Source organism: Serinus canaria, chromosome 10 (assembly GCF_022539315.1).
Source record: "Serinus canaria isolate serCan28SL12 chromosome 10, serCan2020, whole genome shotgun sequence".
Lineage (NCBI taxonomy): Eukaryota > Metazoa > Chordata > Aves > Passeriformes > Fringillidae > Serinus > Serinus canaria.
Window position 1 is genome coordinate 18,506,679 of NC_066324.1, and position 13,394 is coordinate 18,520,072.

Sequence of the window (13,394 nt, forward strand, 5' to 3'; positions counted from 1 at the left end):
TTTTTTAGTGTTTGCCTTTTTTTTTGTTTTGGTTTGGTTTTTTTGGTGGTTTTTTTGTTTTGTTTTGTTTTGTTTTGTTTTTGTTTAAGCCCTTTAGCTTAAAACATCCATATTTTAAATTTTCTGGATTTAAAATATGACAGCCAAAAACTTAGATAGTATTTTCTGATATCTTGAGTAGATTGTGAAGCACACCACTGGTGTTGCATTTTAACCTTTCAGCTTGTGCGGGACTGAGGGTGAAGTCATTATGGAAAAATTCTGTATCAGCACTGCAGCAAAGGAATACACATTGTATAAATGGTCTGTATTAGCATGCATTGCACAGCAATTTATTCTGTGTGCTTCTTTATCAGATTGCCACGGCTTCTTGCAATATCTTCTTAATAATGGTTTCCTGTAGAACAAGTTTTATGAAACAGAAGTGCCATAGCTTTTTATCCTGTGTTCACTGGACTGTTATTAAAAGCCAAAAGAAAAAATTGGATGGTTTGCTAGTGTTTTTTGTCATTCTGTTATTCTTGTATTGTATTTTAAAATCAAGTAGACTTCATTCATTTGACACTTTTTTTAAAAAATCTTTTATAGTGTGCCGGTCAAATAAAAGTCCCTGGGTCTGTCTGACGTGTTCGAGTGTCCATTGTGGAAGGTGGGTACAGTGTTAGGGTGCAAATCTTAATCACACCTTTATCTTTCTCCTTTGTTGCTTGCCTCTGAGGCAGTTTGTTCAAAATTTGCCTGAAATAAAACTTTTATTATCTCATTTAATGTTGTATGTTTATGCTTAACATGGTTCTTTGCTACTTTATGAGAGTCCAGAGATTATATTCAAGATATGGGGGTTTTATTTCATTGGGTTTTTAAAGTAAAATGGACAGTAAATTTGATTGCTCACTTCAAAAACTGTGTGGAGATCTGATAGTTTAGTAGGCTGTTGTAAAGTTCCATTCTGTGGAACTTTACTTTTTCTTTTCTGATAAGATAAACACAGTAAGAATTGTTGTGATGTCACAAGTTGGCACAGCTTATTTTGAGAGAAACAGTAACTATTCAGCTGAGACTGAAAATAGCTTAAATGTACTGCAGTGTAGTTCTGGACCTAAAGATATTGCCATAGCCTGTAAGAAGTAGCTGCCATCAGAATTCCCTCCGACTTCACCTTGATGTCTGTATTAGTTGAAGTGCACCAAATAAATTGTGGAAGAATTATTCAGTCAGTGCTGTTATTTATTTGTCAAGATAATTGTAGAAAATATGCTGCTGTAAATGTTTGATATGCACATATTATTGGAATGCAGTTAGTATTGACATTTAGACAGTATCTGAGACGTGAACATGTTTTCTTCTGTTGGGTACCATCTGTGCTGTTATTCTGGAAAAGCATTAAACAGTGATTTTGTCTTTTAAAGTGGTTTGAATGAACTCCAGCTTTTGGTTGTTTGATCTGGGTATCACTAAGTGCTACAGTTTTAATAATGTGTCCTATTAAGATTTTCTGACGCTGACCCTTTTTTCCCCTCTATTTATCTATTTAATAAATTTATACCTGGTGGTAACTAAGATGATATGCAATGGTGTGCAATAAATAACTGGAATGTTTTAATTGTTACTAATCTTAAAAAAAAATACTACTGTCTCCAAATATTGTGTCAGTTATTTATGGCAGGTTATTTTGTCTTTCTAAATGGCTCCCATCCTTAGAATAGAAAATAATTGAATGAGGAGATAAAATATACCTTAGGGCTCTTTTTTTAATTTAATGTGCTTAATTTCCTATATATCAAACTTTGAGTATGAAAATGCTCATTGTGTCAGCAAAAGAGCTGCAGGATTTTAGATTTCTTGTTCCCTTATGTTAGCCACAAGCTCCAGAGACCAAGCTCATCAACTTGATGTCTGTAGCATTAAATCATGCTGCAGAATGGGAAAGCTGAAAATGGGAGTCAGCCCCTCTGTTAAAGGGATCCCAAACACAAGTGCTGGTGGGGAAAAGGTAGAGCTATAAGAAGAGTATAAGTGAAGGCAGTACAGAGAACTAAGTGCACTACAGGTATGGGAAAAGGGAGTTCAGGGTTTTCTCAGTTGTGGAAATGAATTAGTTTGTTAGCACAGATTCTGGGATTTGGTCAAGGAGATAATGGGGCCAGTTTGGACCGCTGGAGAGAGTAAAGAGGGAAAACATTAGAAAATTTGGCCAGTGTTTTCACACAGGTAAATTGTCTTTTTAATGCTGTTGTAAATATTGGATGCCTTTTTTATTCCTATTCTTTTAATGACTGTTGATTACCTGTTTAGAAGTATAAACTTCTTTCTTTTACATTTATTTTAGATATGTGAATGGCCACGCAAAAAAGCATTATGAAGATGCACAGATTCCTATGACCAATCATAAGAAAACAGAAAAACAGGAGAAAGTTCAGCATACTGTGTGTATGGATTGCAGTAGTTACAGTACATACTGGTAAGGGTTTAAACACTGTAATTTGACAACTTCTTATATACTAGAAGGTGAAAACATCAGACTCTTGTGCAGCATTATATTATACACATTTTTGAGCATTTCATCTTTTGCTTTCCAGACCTGTCTTTTTGGAACACTCTGCTTTTCCATGTGTATTGCAGCACTGTACAGTTACTGGCTGTAACTAAACTCTCACATGTCAAATGCCTTAAACAGAGAAGAAACCTTTTGAAAGAAGTGCTGTGGGGTTTGGAGTTGCTTCTGTTTGCTTTGGGGAATGTGGAGACCCAACCCTCTTAATTGTGAAAGCTGTTTGGTTGGTGTTGCTCCTTCCATCAAGCCCGTGAGCCTTTCACATGTCCTTTATTTGTCAGGATTCAGAAGGTAAACTATTACATTGTAGTTCCTGTCCAAGAGATCTGAATTCGAGTTGTGCTTGTTTGTGTACTTTCTATGAATCTGGGAAAGTGGCTGATCCTGTTGGGAAGCAGCATCAAGTCTCTGGCAAGAGTAAGGAAAACAATCAGAAATGTTTCTTTAAACAGTGCAGTGGCCTGGGTTGATTGCTTCTGTGGGGTTCTTTGCAGTGTGATATGCACTGTTTAGGGAAACTTAATATTGATGCTGCTAATTTTGGATTCCCCATGGTCCTTGTTCCTCAGAGGGCCAAGACTGGGAGTCAGTGGAAAGCACTGCTTTTTGCCTCAGCATCCTCCATCCTCTCTTCCCCCTTAAGCAAACCTGCTGACAGGTGCTTCCCCATTTGCAGCTGCTCCATGGTTTCCCGTTTGTGTTGTTACTTGTGCAGTGTGGCAGAGTAGGATTTGAGCAGTGTAAATCTTGGGGAAATCCCTGTTACACTCTTCTAAAATTACTGGGTATGTGGCTGCTCTAATGGGTATTTTATTCAAATAGTTGGGTGTCTTTTGGGTAGTTCATTAGGGAAAGAAAGTCTGTTTGATGAAGTAGTTTTATGAGGAATGCTTCTGTAACAAATATTTTTATCCCAGTTAAGTGATTTCACCTGAAGAAATGTTGTTCAGAGCAACTGAAAAACTGCTCAGATGGTGGAAGCAGCTGTAGGTATTTAATCACTGACTAAAGGTTTGAGTAACTTTGTGGTGTAGGGGAATTTTGCTTTTATTTGCATTTTATTGTAATGACTGGCATTTTTATCTGCTCCTATGGCATTACATGAGAAAACAGTCAAGTTTTTGAAATTAACAGGGCAGGAGATAATCCTCCTTTTTAATGCCTTTATTAAAGTGTTCAGCTTAATATGGGGGTTTTGGCACATCTGTGGGCTCCTGCCACCACTCCCAGCAGCACCTCAGAAGGACAGGATTAGATGTTGCTCTGTCCACCAGGAGCAGAGCCAGGAGTCTTGTCCTCAATGGGGGTATACCCAAGATTCCTATGTGGCTTTTGGTCCAGGGGGTCCTGGGTCCGACTGGCATCGTTTTCAGTCGGGGTGAGGAGTGACCGAGGTTCTCAGTGTCTCTGCTGGCTTCGGACCTCAGCCCTGCAGTCCAAACACCACCTGACTTCTCAATTCTGCTTTTGCTCGTCTCTTTTGGGGCATTTCCCAGGATTTGGTGAGGGTCTTGTCCCAGTGCAGTCTGGGTTTTGAGATAAATTTGCATAGATGCAAATTTCCTCCTCTCCCCACCGTCGGGGGGTGGGGGGGGGTGGGGTTGTCATCCTCCTGGCAGCAGGCGAGGGTGGTACTGAGAAACAAGAATTCTCCACAATAGAGAGTTAAATGGCGATACTTAAGGATACTCAACAGGTGATTACAACATTTAACTAACAAAAGAACTCTTTGCCAGCGATCAGTTCCCAGTTCAACTGCAAACGCTGCAGCTCCTTCTCTTAAAAAAACGGTCAATTCTTTTTTTTACTCATAACAGTTTGCCAAGGGGTAAATATGCACAGGTTACCAGCATTGCAGCAGCTGTGAGAAGCTAGTTTCATTTTCCCAATCAATACTGGTAGGAGCTGAGTTCTATGTTGTGGCTTTTTGTTTTCTTTGAATTATGCCTTGTGTTCCAGTCATTCTGAAGGTAATAATCTGTGGAGGAATTTTAGCAGGGTATTTGGAGTCTTTGTTTATATCTCCATTATGACAGATAGGGTTCCGAACTTGCTGAGGCTTGATGAATTACAGCAGAAGTCTGAGCACCCTGCTGACCTTATCCCAAACTATGTGGCGATTGCAAAATACCAGCAGCCAGACTGGGGGCTGTGGGATCTGTTACTGACCCAGCTGTACTGGGCAGGGCAGGCAGACCTGCACCTGGGGAGGTGTGTGTTTGTGGGAGCACAAAAGGGAAGCAGTTCAGCATGTGATGTCTTTTCTGCTGTAGTCGAGGGCTGAGTCATCTGTGGATGAACTGGAACTAATTGTATGCAGCTTTTCCTTGGGGAGTTCTGTTGTGTGGATAAATCACCAGCAAATTATAACTCCTGTGCTAATGTGAAGGTGAACAAGTTTCAAAAGCAGTTTATCTTTGCTTTCATTTAGGATATTTCAGGTTTTTCTCAGATGATAATCAGGGAAAGACACTTGAATTTGTTACTGCACCTGGTTGAAATGGGCACAGAAGTTTAAAGATGAAACAGAAGGCATCCAGATCAACTTTTCCCCCTTTGTTTTGGACAGTTCTGTGGAGGCTGCTGCCAGTTAAAGCTAATAGTTGGGTAAATTTGAGACGTAATTAGGTATTCTGGAGTGTAAATTGGCTTTCAATAGCTTTGAAAAGCCTATTTGTGAACTGCAGTGTAGACATTAATCCAGTAGACAGTCCTAAGTTTATGCCATGGTGGTTCCTTTAAGTGAACTTTTATGTAAAGATGAGTATGTTATGCTACCAGGGTGGGCTGCCTCAATAATTTGAAAGTCAATAAAATACTATTGTAAGACTTAATTGAATTTTATTTCTACTTTAAAATAATCCAGATATTTTGATGCAGTGTCAGCTTTTATATTTTTATTTGCAGTTGTGTTTACTGCAGTAAGTTGAGTATGATGCTCTTATTCCATTTTTATCCTATGGATCTGAATTTGCTGTGTTCCTTGGCTTGCATGATAGTATCAGTGAAAAGGCCTGTATGGGCTTTCTAAGAAGGCACCATTTGGTCCTTTGCCTTCCTTTGGCCATGACATAACCTGTAATGCAGTCTTTCCAGAGGGTTTTGTTCTTTGCTTACTCAGTCCTCCTATCCAACTGCTCAATTTTACCAGTGGAAAAGTTGAGAGAATTTGTTAATATTTTGTTATGAGAGTACAACTCTCTTCTTGATTCTTTGGTCACTTTTGGGACAATAGATGCAATACTAAACACTCAGACTAAATTATATTTGAGACCTTAATTGCTAAGAGAGTCCTGAATCCCACTTTTTGGACGTAATCAGCCTTTCAGTTAGTTCTAAAGTACTACACACAGAGTTGCAAGAAATACAGATCTTTTTTGTCTTCAAACTGTTATAGGGTGTTTTCTCATTCTGTGTTAGGGGGATTTTTTGTGCACGAAAAGTAAAATGATACATGTAAGAACCCCACTTTCCTGAAAGAGGACTCTTGTAAATTGGTTTTCTCTGTGCCAGTGCACAGACAGTTGGCACTGAAGAAGAAAGGCTCCCTTGTTGATATATTTGCATAATATGTTTCCTGTGTTCATTTAATCCTAGACACAGTTTGCAGGTCAGGTTTCTCATCCATTACCCTCCTGGTTATCCCTTAAAGGGACACAGCTGTGTCAGGGGTGTGTGTGTGTTCCTGGCTGGTGTTAAAATAACCAATTATCAAGGACTTAGAAAAATTATTTTTTAGTCTCTGTGAAGAGGGTTCTCTTTTAAAAACAAACCAGACTTACTGTGCTGGTGCCTTGAGCACTGGAAAATGAGATTGCTTAGTCCTATTATTTTGCATTCTACAATCAGTGAAAATAAGAGTAAAAAGCATTTTATCCAGACAGTAAAACTTGAGCTATTAGGTGTTGTCATAACTAAGGAAACATGGCTTTTCTTAATTTTTCCTATCCTTCAAGTTCTTCAAATCTAGTCAGGGCTTTTAAACACAGCATGAAGTTCTGTCCCTCCTAAGCACTGTAACAGCAGTAAGCGCTCATGTTCCCAGAGCAGTGCATACATTCACTGGCTCAATGCCATTTTAGAAGCAAAGGAGGCTAGTCTTGGAGGTAGCAGAGGTACTAAAAATAGTGTATAGAGGAAAATACTGTACTAAGCCATATAAGGGACCCTCTGCAAGGTATAGAATTTGTTCTGTGTCATTGCTGATAAAGCATATTTTAGAGCTACTGTATCCAAAAAATGTGTATGTTGATTTGCGATAATCCTAAGGATCATAAATGAAGCAGCTGTTTTGAATGGCAGCTTCCCATACAGGATGTAATTTCTCAGCAGTTTACCCTTAAGGTGTGAGGGCTTAGCAAATTTAAGTTACTAAAACATAAACTTCTTCTAAATCTGTTTAATTGGTTTATCCAAAATAGTTTGGAGGTAATGCTGTTATTTCTAATAGTAGTGCTGAATCCTCAGTGTTGCAAGAGGTAGGTTTAATAGGTAGGTTTAAAAAGCCTACCTATTAAAAAGATAAATAGAAGATTGTCTTGATTCTAAGTGAAACTTACGATTGCTTTTCCAATGTTGGAACGACCCTGACATTTACTGATGTATTTGGTTTTATTGTTCCATCTTGGGGCAAGTACTAAACTGGCGTGTAAAAATAAGGTTAATGTGATCTTCAGGGCATGGGAACAATGAAATCATCTTTCAGCAATAAGTTCTCATTGACAGTTTCAGTGAGCTTGTATCTGCTTCCATTCCCTGCTTTCTCAACAGTAGCTACTCCAGCATTAGTGGCAGTGTGACTGTGCTGGTGCAGCTGGGGTGCCCCTGCTCAGGAGTTCCACACTGTGTATTAGCTGACTGGGCCTGTGTATTCTGAGTGTTGGCCTGAGAGCTGGGTCCAGGTTGGTGGGAGTGCCAAATGCAGGAGCACCTCATTAGGTCTTTATAGGTAGCTAAAAAAGCTGACAAGGACTACCTAAGATGTGGCTGAAAAATAAGGACATTAGCAGACTTCTTCCCCCTCCCAAACTAACTTGGTCTGTGGCCATCTTTAAAAATGTAAAAGAAAAAATACTGGTAATCTTACTAATTTCTAGATCTTGTGTTGTTGCAGGCCCCCAGCTGGGTAATAATTTTCATTGACTCCGTGATTCCAGAAGGCTGATCTGTCACTTTATTATACTATACTTATTAAGAAACCCTTACAGACAGTCACAATACCGGTGGACCCAATTGGTCCTTCAATCAAAACACCATCACCATTGGCCAATTAAGAAACCACCCTTTGGTAAACAAATCTCCATAACACATTCCACATGATCACAACAAGTGCAGCAAGTGAAGATAAGAATTGTTTATCATTCTCTTCTCTGATCTTCTCACAGCGTTTCCCCAGAACAATGCCTGGGAAAGTTGTGTTTTCTCTCTGTGGCCAGAGAGCTGCTGCCATACCATAACTCCTGCATGCAATGTTTGGATGTCTCGAGAGGTGTCATGTTAATTTCTCTTCTTAGAGGAAAAAATCAGAGGTACTGAAGACACTGTTCTCAGGGGCTCCATTCAGTGGCAAGGACCTTTACTTTTTCAACTCTGTAGCCTTTTTAATAATGTAGAATTCAAAGAAACACTGGCAATACTTGCAGATTTACGCAAGAAAGAGGGTTGTGAATTCCAGTTGTGCCTGAAGTCAGTAGCTTCATTAAATTAGGAAGCAAATGTGGATCTGCTCCAGGAGAGGAATAGCCTGAGGTGATGATGATTATGTATTTTGCATTTGAGTCACTCTTGAGCCAAATGGAAAGGGGAGACATAGCTACAGTTCTGATATTAAACACATCCAAAGTTAGTTTTCCTCACTTGTTCACTTGCCTGTCAAAGTTTGAAGCTGTAATTTGACACTTCACAGTATGTACAGAAACTGATGAGTGATTTGATATTTGTGGTTAAGCACGAGATGCAAGTTGCCACAGACTTCTGGCTTGACTTTGGAAAACTCAAGTGATCTCTTAGTCTAGCATCTTCCCTGGAGATTTTCAGTAGCACAGACTTTTTTGTTTTGTATATATCTGTTCAGCACTTCAGGTTTCAGTGATAACTTACAATGTTAAAATAGTTTAAAAATTAATAAAAGCTTTATATTCTGTTTAGCAGGAGTCAGTGGGTCTTTTCTGACAATTCTGTGGATAGACTACTGATTCTGCTTTTTGTTACACTGTTTCAGTTTTTGTTGAACTAGAATTCTGCCTCAGGCCAGGCAGTACATCATGCTTTTGATTTATAATAAAGAACTAAACAAGCAGCAAACCCATGTAATAAGATGGTTCCTGTACCCTCTTCTGCTGCAGGGGGTTTCTTGGAGGGAACCAAACTCAGTGTGAGGTGCTGTGCTCCCCAGTTTCTTATAATTCACTGGATCCCTTTGGTGCTTTCCACACATAGGCTTGTGTGGTTTGATCTGCTTCACTGAGGTGCTTTGCGTATTTTGAAAAATGTTTTTCTTGCAGTTATCGCTGTGATGATTTTGTAGTCAATGATACCAAGATGGGCCTGGTGCAGAAGGTCAGAGAGCACCTACAGAACTTAGAAAAGTAAGTCTTTTGTTTTCACCCAGACTGCCTTGGGCAGACTTGTAATAGTGCATCATTGAAGTGGTATTTGTTTCATATGTGTATATGTATCTAATTACAAATGTCTTAATCCTTCTATGTGTCTGACACTGTGTTTAAAAACCTTTTCATCGCTGAGAAGCAGAGGTGCAGAGGAAATGAATTTGATTGATCACGATCATATGTCCTGTTCTGTTGTCAGAGTTTTGTCAAAAAACCAGAATAGGCTTTTTTTATCAGAGAAATTCAAGAAGTGCAGGTGGAAGTAGTTTTCATATTAATTGTACAGTTTGATTTGCTAGCAAAAAGATTAAGAAGACTTAAGAACTTTGGAGCTGCACAGAAGAGACATTTTTTCCTTTGCCTCTGTCTGGTGCTCTTCCACTGGAAAGCAGATAATCTGATCCTGGGTGATGTATGTGCTGTGGCCAGTCCTAGAGAGCAAAGAGTGCTTGCACAGTTGGCCTGAAAATCTTACCTAATGCCAAGCAGAAAAGAGAGTGCATTCAGTGCTTCCATATACATCAGAATGCCCCTGAGTTCACACAGGACTCCTGCTACAAAATTCCTGTCATCTGGAGAAATCTCTGGATCCTCCCTGAGCTAAGTGTATCAATTACTTGGTAGGTTATATTAATATTTTCATTATTTTCTATCCTCTTTTGATGGTCTTGTCAGGTACATTATGATATGTAAAGATGTTTAAGTATAATGAGAAGTGAATTGGAAACATCCAAGCAATCTAACTTCTTGGGAGGTAAAAGATACAGTGCAGGCTTCTATTCAGTGTAATGGAGTTTTTTCTTGGAGGGCATTTTAATAAAAAAGAAAAAAAAAAGGAAAATCCTACCAACCAAACTCTGAAACAAGCTATGATTTCAGCATCCAATTAGAGAGAAATCATCAACTGGTTTAACTGAGGGGCCATTAATTTCCATTGATGTGCAAAAGACTAAGCAATTATTTTTGTAACTTAGTATTACACAAATGTTAGAACTTCATCTACTTTTCTTTAAGTAAGAGAAGTCAGTTATAATATGCAAGTACTAACATCCCACATATTCTTGATTTTTGGTATCTTAATTTTGTCCTGATTTTTTTTTTTAAGTTGTATTTTTAAAGGCTTAGATGATTTTCCTTTCCTTTGGCCTAGGAGAAGGATGAATATTTTAGATGACAAATAGCTGCTACTAAAGCCACTCTTGAAAGCACACATCCCTAAGCAGAACATCCAGCATAAACTTACTGGTGGGCTGTGGGGCTGTGCCCTGAGGGAGGTTCAGCCAATTTCATACTGCAGCAATGGGGAGCCTGTTTGCTGTCAGGGACAACTGGTGACAGATGAAATCACTTTGTTAAACATGAGTTGATTTTCTCTGGTCCATTCCACACAATATGTAGTTTTTTCTGGTAAATAACCACTTTTAATTGTTTTCCAACAGTTCAGCCTTTACATCAGACAGACATAGGAAAAGAAAACTATTGGAAAACTCATCTCTGAACAGCAAGTTATTGAAAGTAAATGTAAGTACAACAGATCCAGTACAATGAGTTTAAAGGATTTTTGTAAACCTGCTGATGTTTATAGTTGGCCTACACCCAAATTGTGCTTGGTGCACTCTGGCATCTTCTGGCCACACACCTGAAAAAGGCCCTTCACACACAAACATGGCTGATGCTCTTCTGCATTTCTCTTGATGTAGACTGAGCTTTCCTGGGCTTTAGAAGGGTTTTGTGTCAAAATGGAGCTTTGCTTTTTTGAGCAGGCAAGGAGCTTTTGTCATTTTTTGGGTTTTGGGTTTTCATTGTCCTGGGTGCAGAAGGCAAAGGAGGAGGTACATCCTTGAGGAAGGCTAAGAGTAATTGTTAGGAAAAGGTAAAAAATGTTACCAGTATTTTTAAAAAGCTCAGTAAAACTTGCTTTCAAGAGGAACTATGGACTGTTTTTAAGCTTTTCTTTTCCTCATTTGATCTTCCTGCTATTTTAACTTCAGATCTGCAGGATAGCACCCAGGAGAGGAGGATCCAGCCCTGGCTAGATGGCTGAAGGGCTGCATCATTTCTTCCAAACAAGGAATGTCCCAAGTCAGATGTCTCTTTTGCACAGATTGGATTATAGGAATTTCTTATTTTCATAATTTCTCCCAGAATTTTAGGATGGAAAGGGGAGATACTGACCCAGGTGTATTCAACTGGTTCATTTTCACCCTTGGGAAAATGGGGGCGAGATGGAGCAGAGCTTTTGGGCTGTGGGACAGTGGTGTTACCAAAAGGAGCTGGAGGAGCAGCTCCTTCAGCCATAGGAACAACTCCCCAAGGGGATGGGAATGGGAATAAGAGCCTGGGGTGGAGCAAAGCAGTTGGTTGCTGTTGGCAAAGTCTGGAGGGGCTTAGTTACTTTAAAAAATGCACTACTACAGTCAGTTTAGGGTTGTCTGAATGTGCTGTCTGCATTTCCTGCACTGTCCCAGTCTTGCAGAGATTGAGGAAGCCTAGGAGAAATAGTTGGGCTTTCTTGCTATGGCAGTAACACAGCATCATTGTCTGGAAAACTAAAAGCCAGTAAAAACCAAACAAAAAATTCCAGGCAACATTTAGATAAGGACAAGACAGACTTAGAAAGCTTGAACCAAATGCTTCTTTTATTCTTCCTACTCTGTGCTGTTTTGTCAGTTTTATTAATACTTCAGTATTGCCTCTAACAACAGATTCTTTTTTATTGTTGGCATATTGAATCTTATCTTGAACTGCAGGGGCAGTGCTGCATTAGTGCTGTGCTGTGGCACTTGGGGCAAGAGTGAGAAAAGAATGTGCTCAGGACACTGTGGTGTTTGCACTTTAAAACACTAAAAGATTTAAAAGCCCAGCTTTTAAATTCTCTTAGAATAATGCATAATGCCCAGAAATTTGATGAACTTCCAGTGTGGTATTTTGTGAACAGTGGAATGTGTCCAAATGTTGCAGATTCTAGAATCATAAATGCAGCGTTGTCCACATTTTTCTTCCCTTTACTCCCCACCCGCACTGGAGATAATTTGACAAAAAGCAAGCACATCTGTGGGTTCATTGTTCTAGGCTGTAAATGGTGTGTATTTTGCTTCTCTTCTTTCAACTCTTTGCCTCTTCTTTGCACAGTCTAACTTAACTGTTTATTTCACTTGACTGTTTATTTCAAATAAATGCTGTTGTCTTGTCTTTCAAAAACCCTTCTGGCCACCACAGAATCCCACTGAGACTCAGACTAATGCTGGTGACTTAAAAGCAACCTGTAGGTGGCCACACTGTGCTTATTAGATGTGGGAAAAGATGGATGAGGATTGGTACTTTAGGTTTTCAAAGGTGCTGTAGGGAAATTGCTCTCCAGTTCTCACTAACGCTCTTGGAGTGTGAATATTTAACATACATACACACAAAACCTTGGCAATAAGAGCCTGTGATTAACTATGTTGTCCTATTCTAGATTTATTTGCACAGGAAAAGACATAGTAGAGTTTTCTCTTGACAGAAATGAGTAAGAGAGTTTTCATGTCAAGATGGAGCTTCAGGGCAGTTTGAGCTGCTGAGGTGGTTGCTTTGGCTTTGCAGCTGCACTCAGTGTAGTTGGTTATTGTTCAGATCTGTGCTTGATCCAACAGTGATGGCTCTGGAGGGGGGAAGTGGTGGAGCAGTGATAAATCTTTCTGTAACCTAACTGTTCTCATTCTAGGGAAGCACCACTGCCCTTTGTGCCACGGGCCTTCGGAACTTGGGGAACACTTGTTTCATGAATGCAATCCTTCAGTCACTCAGGTACATTCCCCAGCTCTCCCACCACTCTCAGGGGGCTCGTGTGCTGTAGCATTGGGCATGTGAATTTGGCATGTTCCCACTGGACAGAAGCATATCTGAATTTGCAGGAGTGGGTGTGCAAGGGTCAATAAAGTTGTGTTTCACAGTGTGATGCACATCCCATGGTACAGCATTCCAGAGGAAACATGCTGTGTCCTTGGCAGACCAGGAGAGTGCCCCTTCACTGCCAAGGCCAGTAAAATAAGTTAATTTTCTCAGCAAATGCAAGTCTGGGTTGTAAGGAAATGATAGCTCAGTCTGGCTCTCTTAGACAAAGCAGAGCCAAAATGTAATTATTTTAGGAAGCTGGGATGACAGTGATATTTGCGGATCTGCAGAGTTATTGATGGAAGGTATTTGCTATAGTGTTTCTTGTCTCTTGAACTGTTTGTGATTACCATCCTGTA

General features: G+C 39.6%; 1 protein-coding gene across 2 annotated transcripts in view; it reads left to right on the forward strand.

The window, feature by feature from the left end:
- The window catches only part of USP3 (ubiquitin specific peptidase 3), a 43,260-nt gene that overhangs the window by 15,994 nt on the left and 13,872 nt on the right, over positions 1-13,394 (forward strand). For both annotated transcript variants that reach the window (XM_030228670.2, XM_050978497.1), the window contains exons 2-6: positions 589-649; positions 2,330-2,461; positions 9,058-9,141; positions 10,602-10,683; positions 12,866-12,948. In XM_030228670.2, coding sequence (XP_030084530.2) covers positions 589-649; positions 2,330-2,461; positions 9,058-9,141; positions 10,602-10,683; positions 12,866-12,948 — 442 coding nt within the window. The remainder of the gene's footprint in view (positions 1-588; positions 650-2,329; positions 2,462-9,057; positions 9,142-10,601; positions 10,684-12,865; positions 12,949-13,394) is intronic.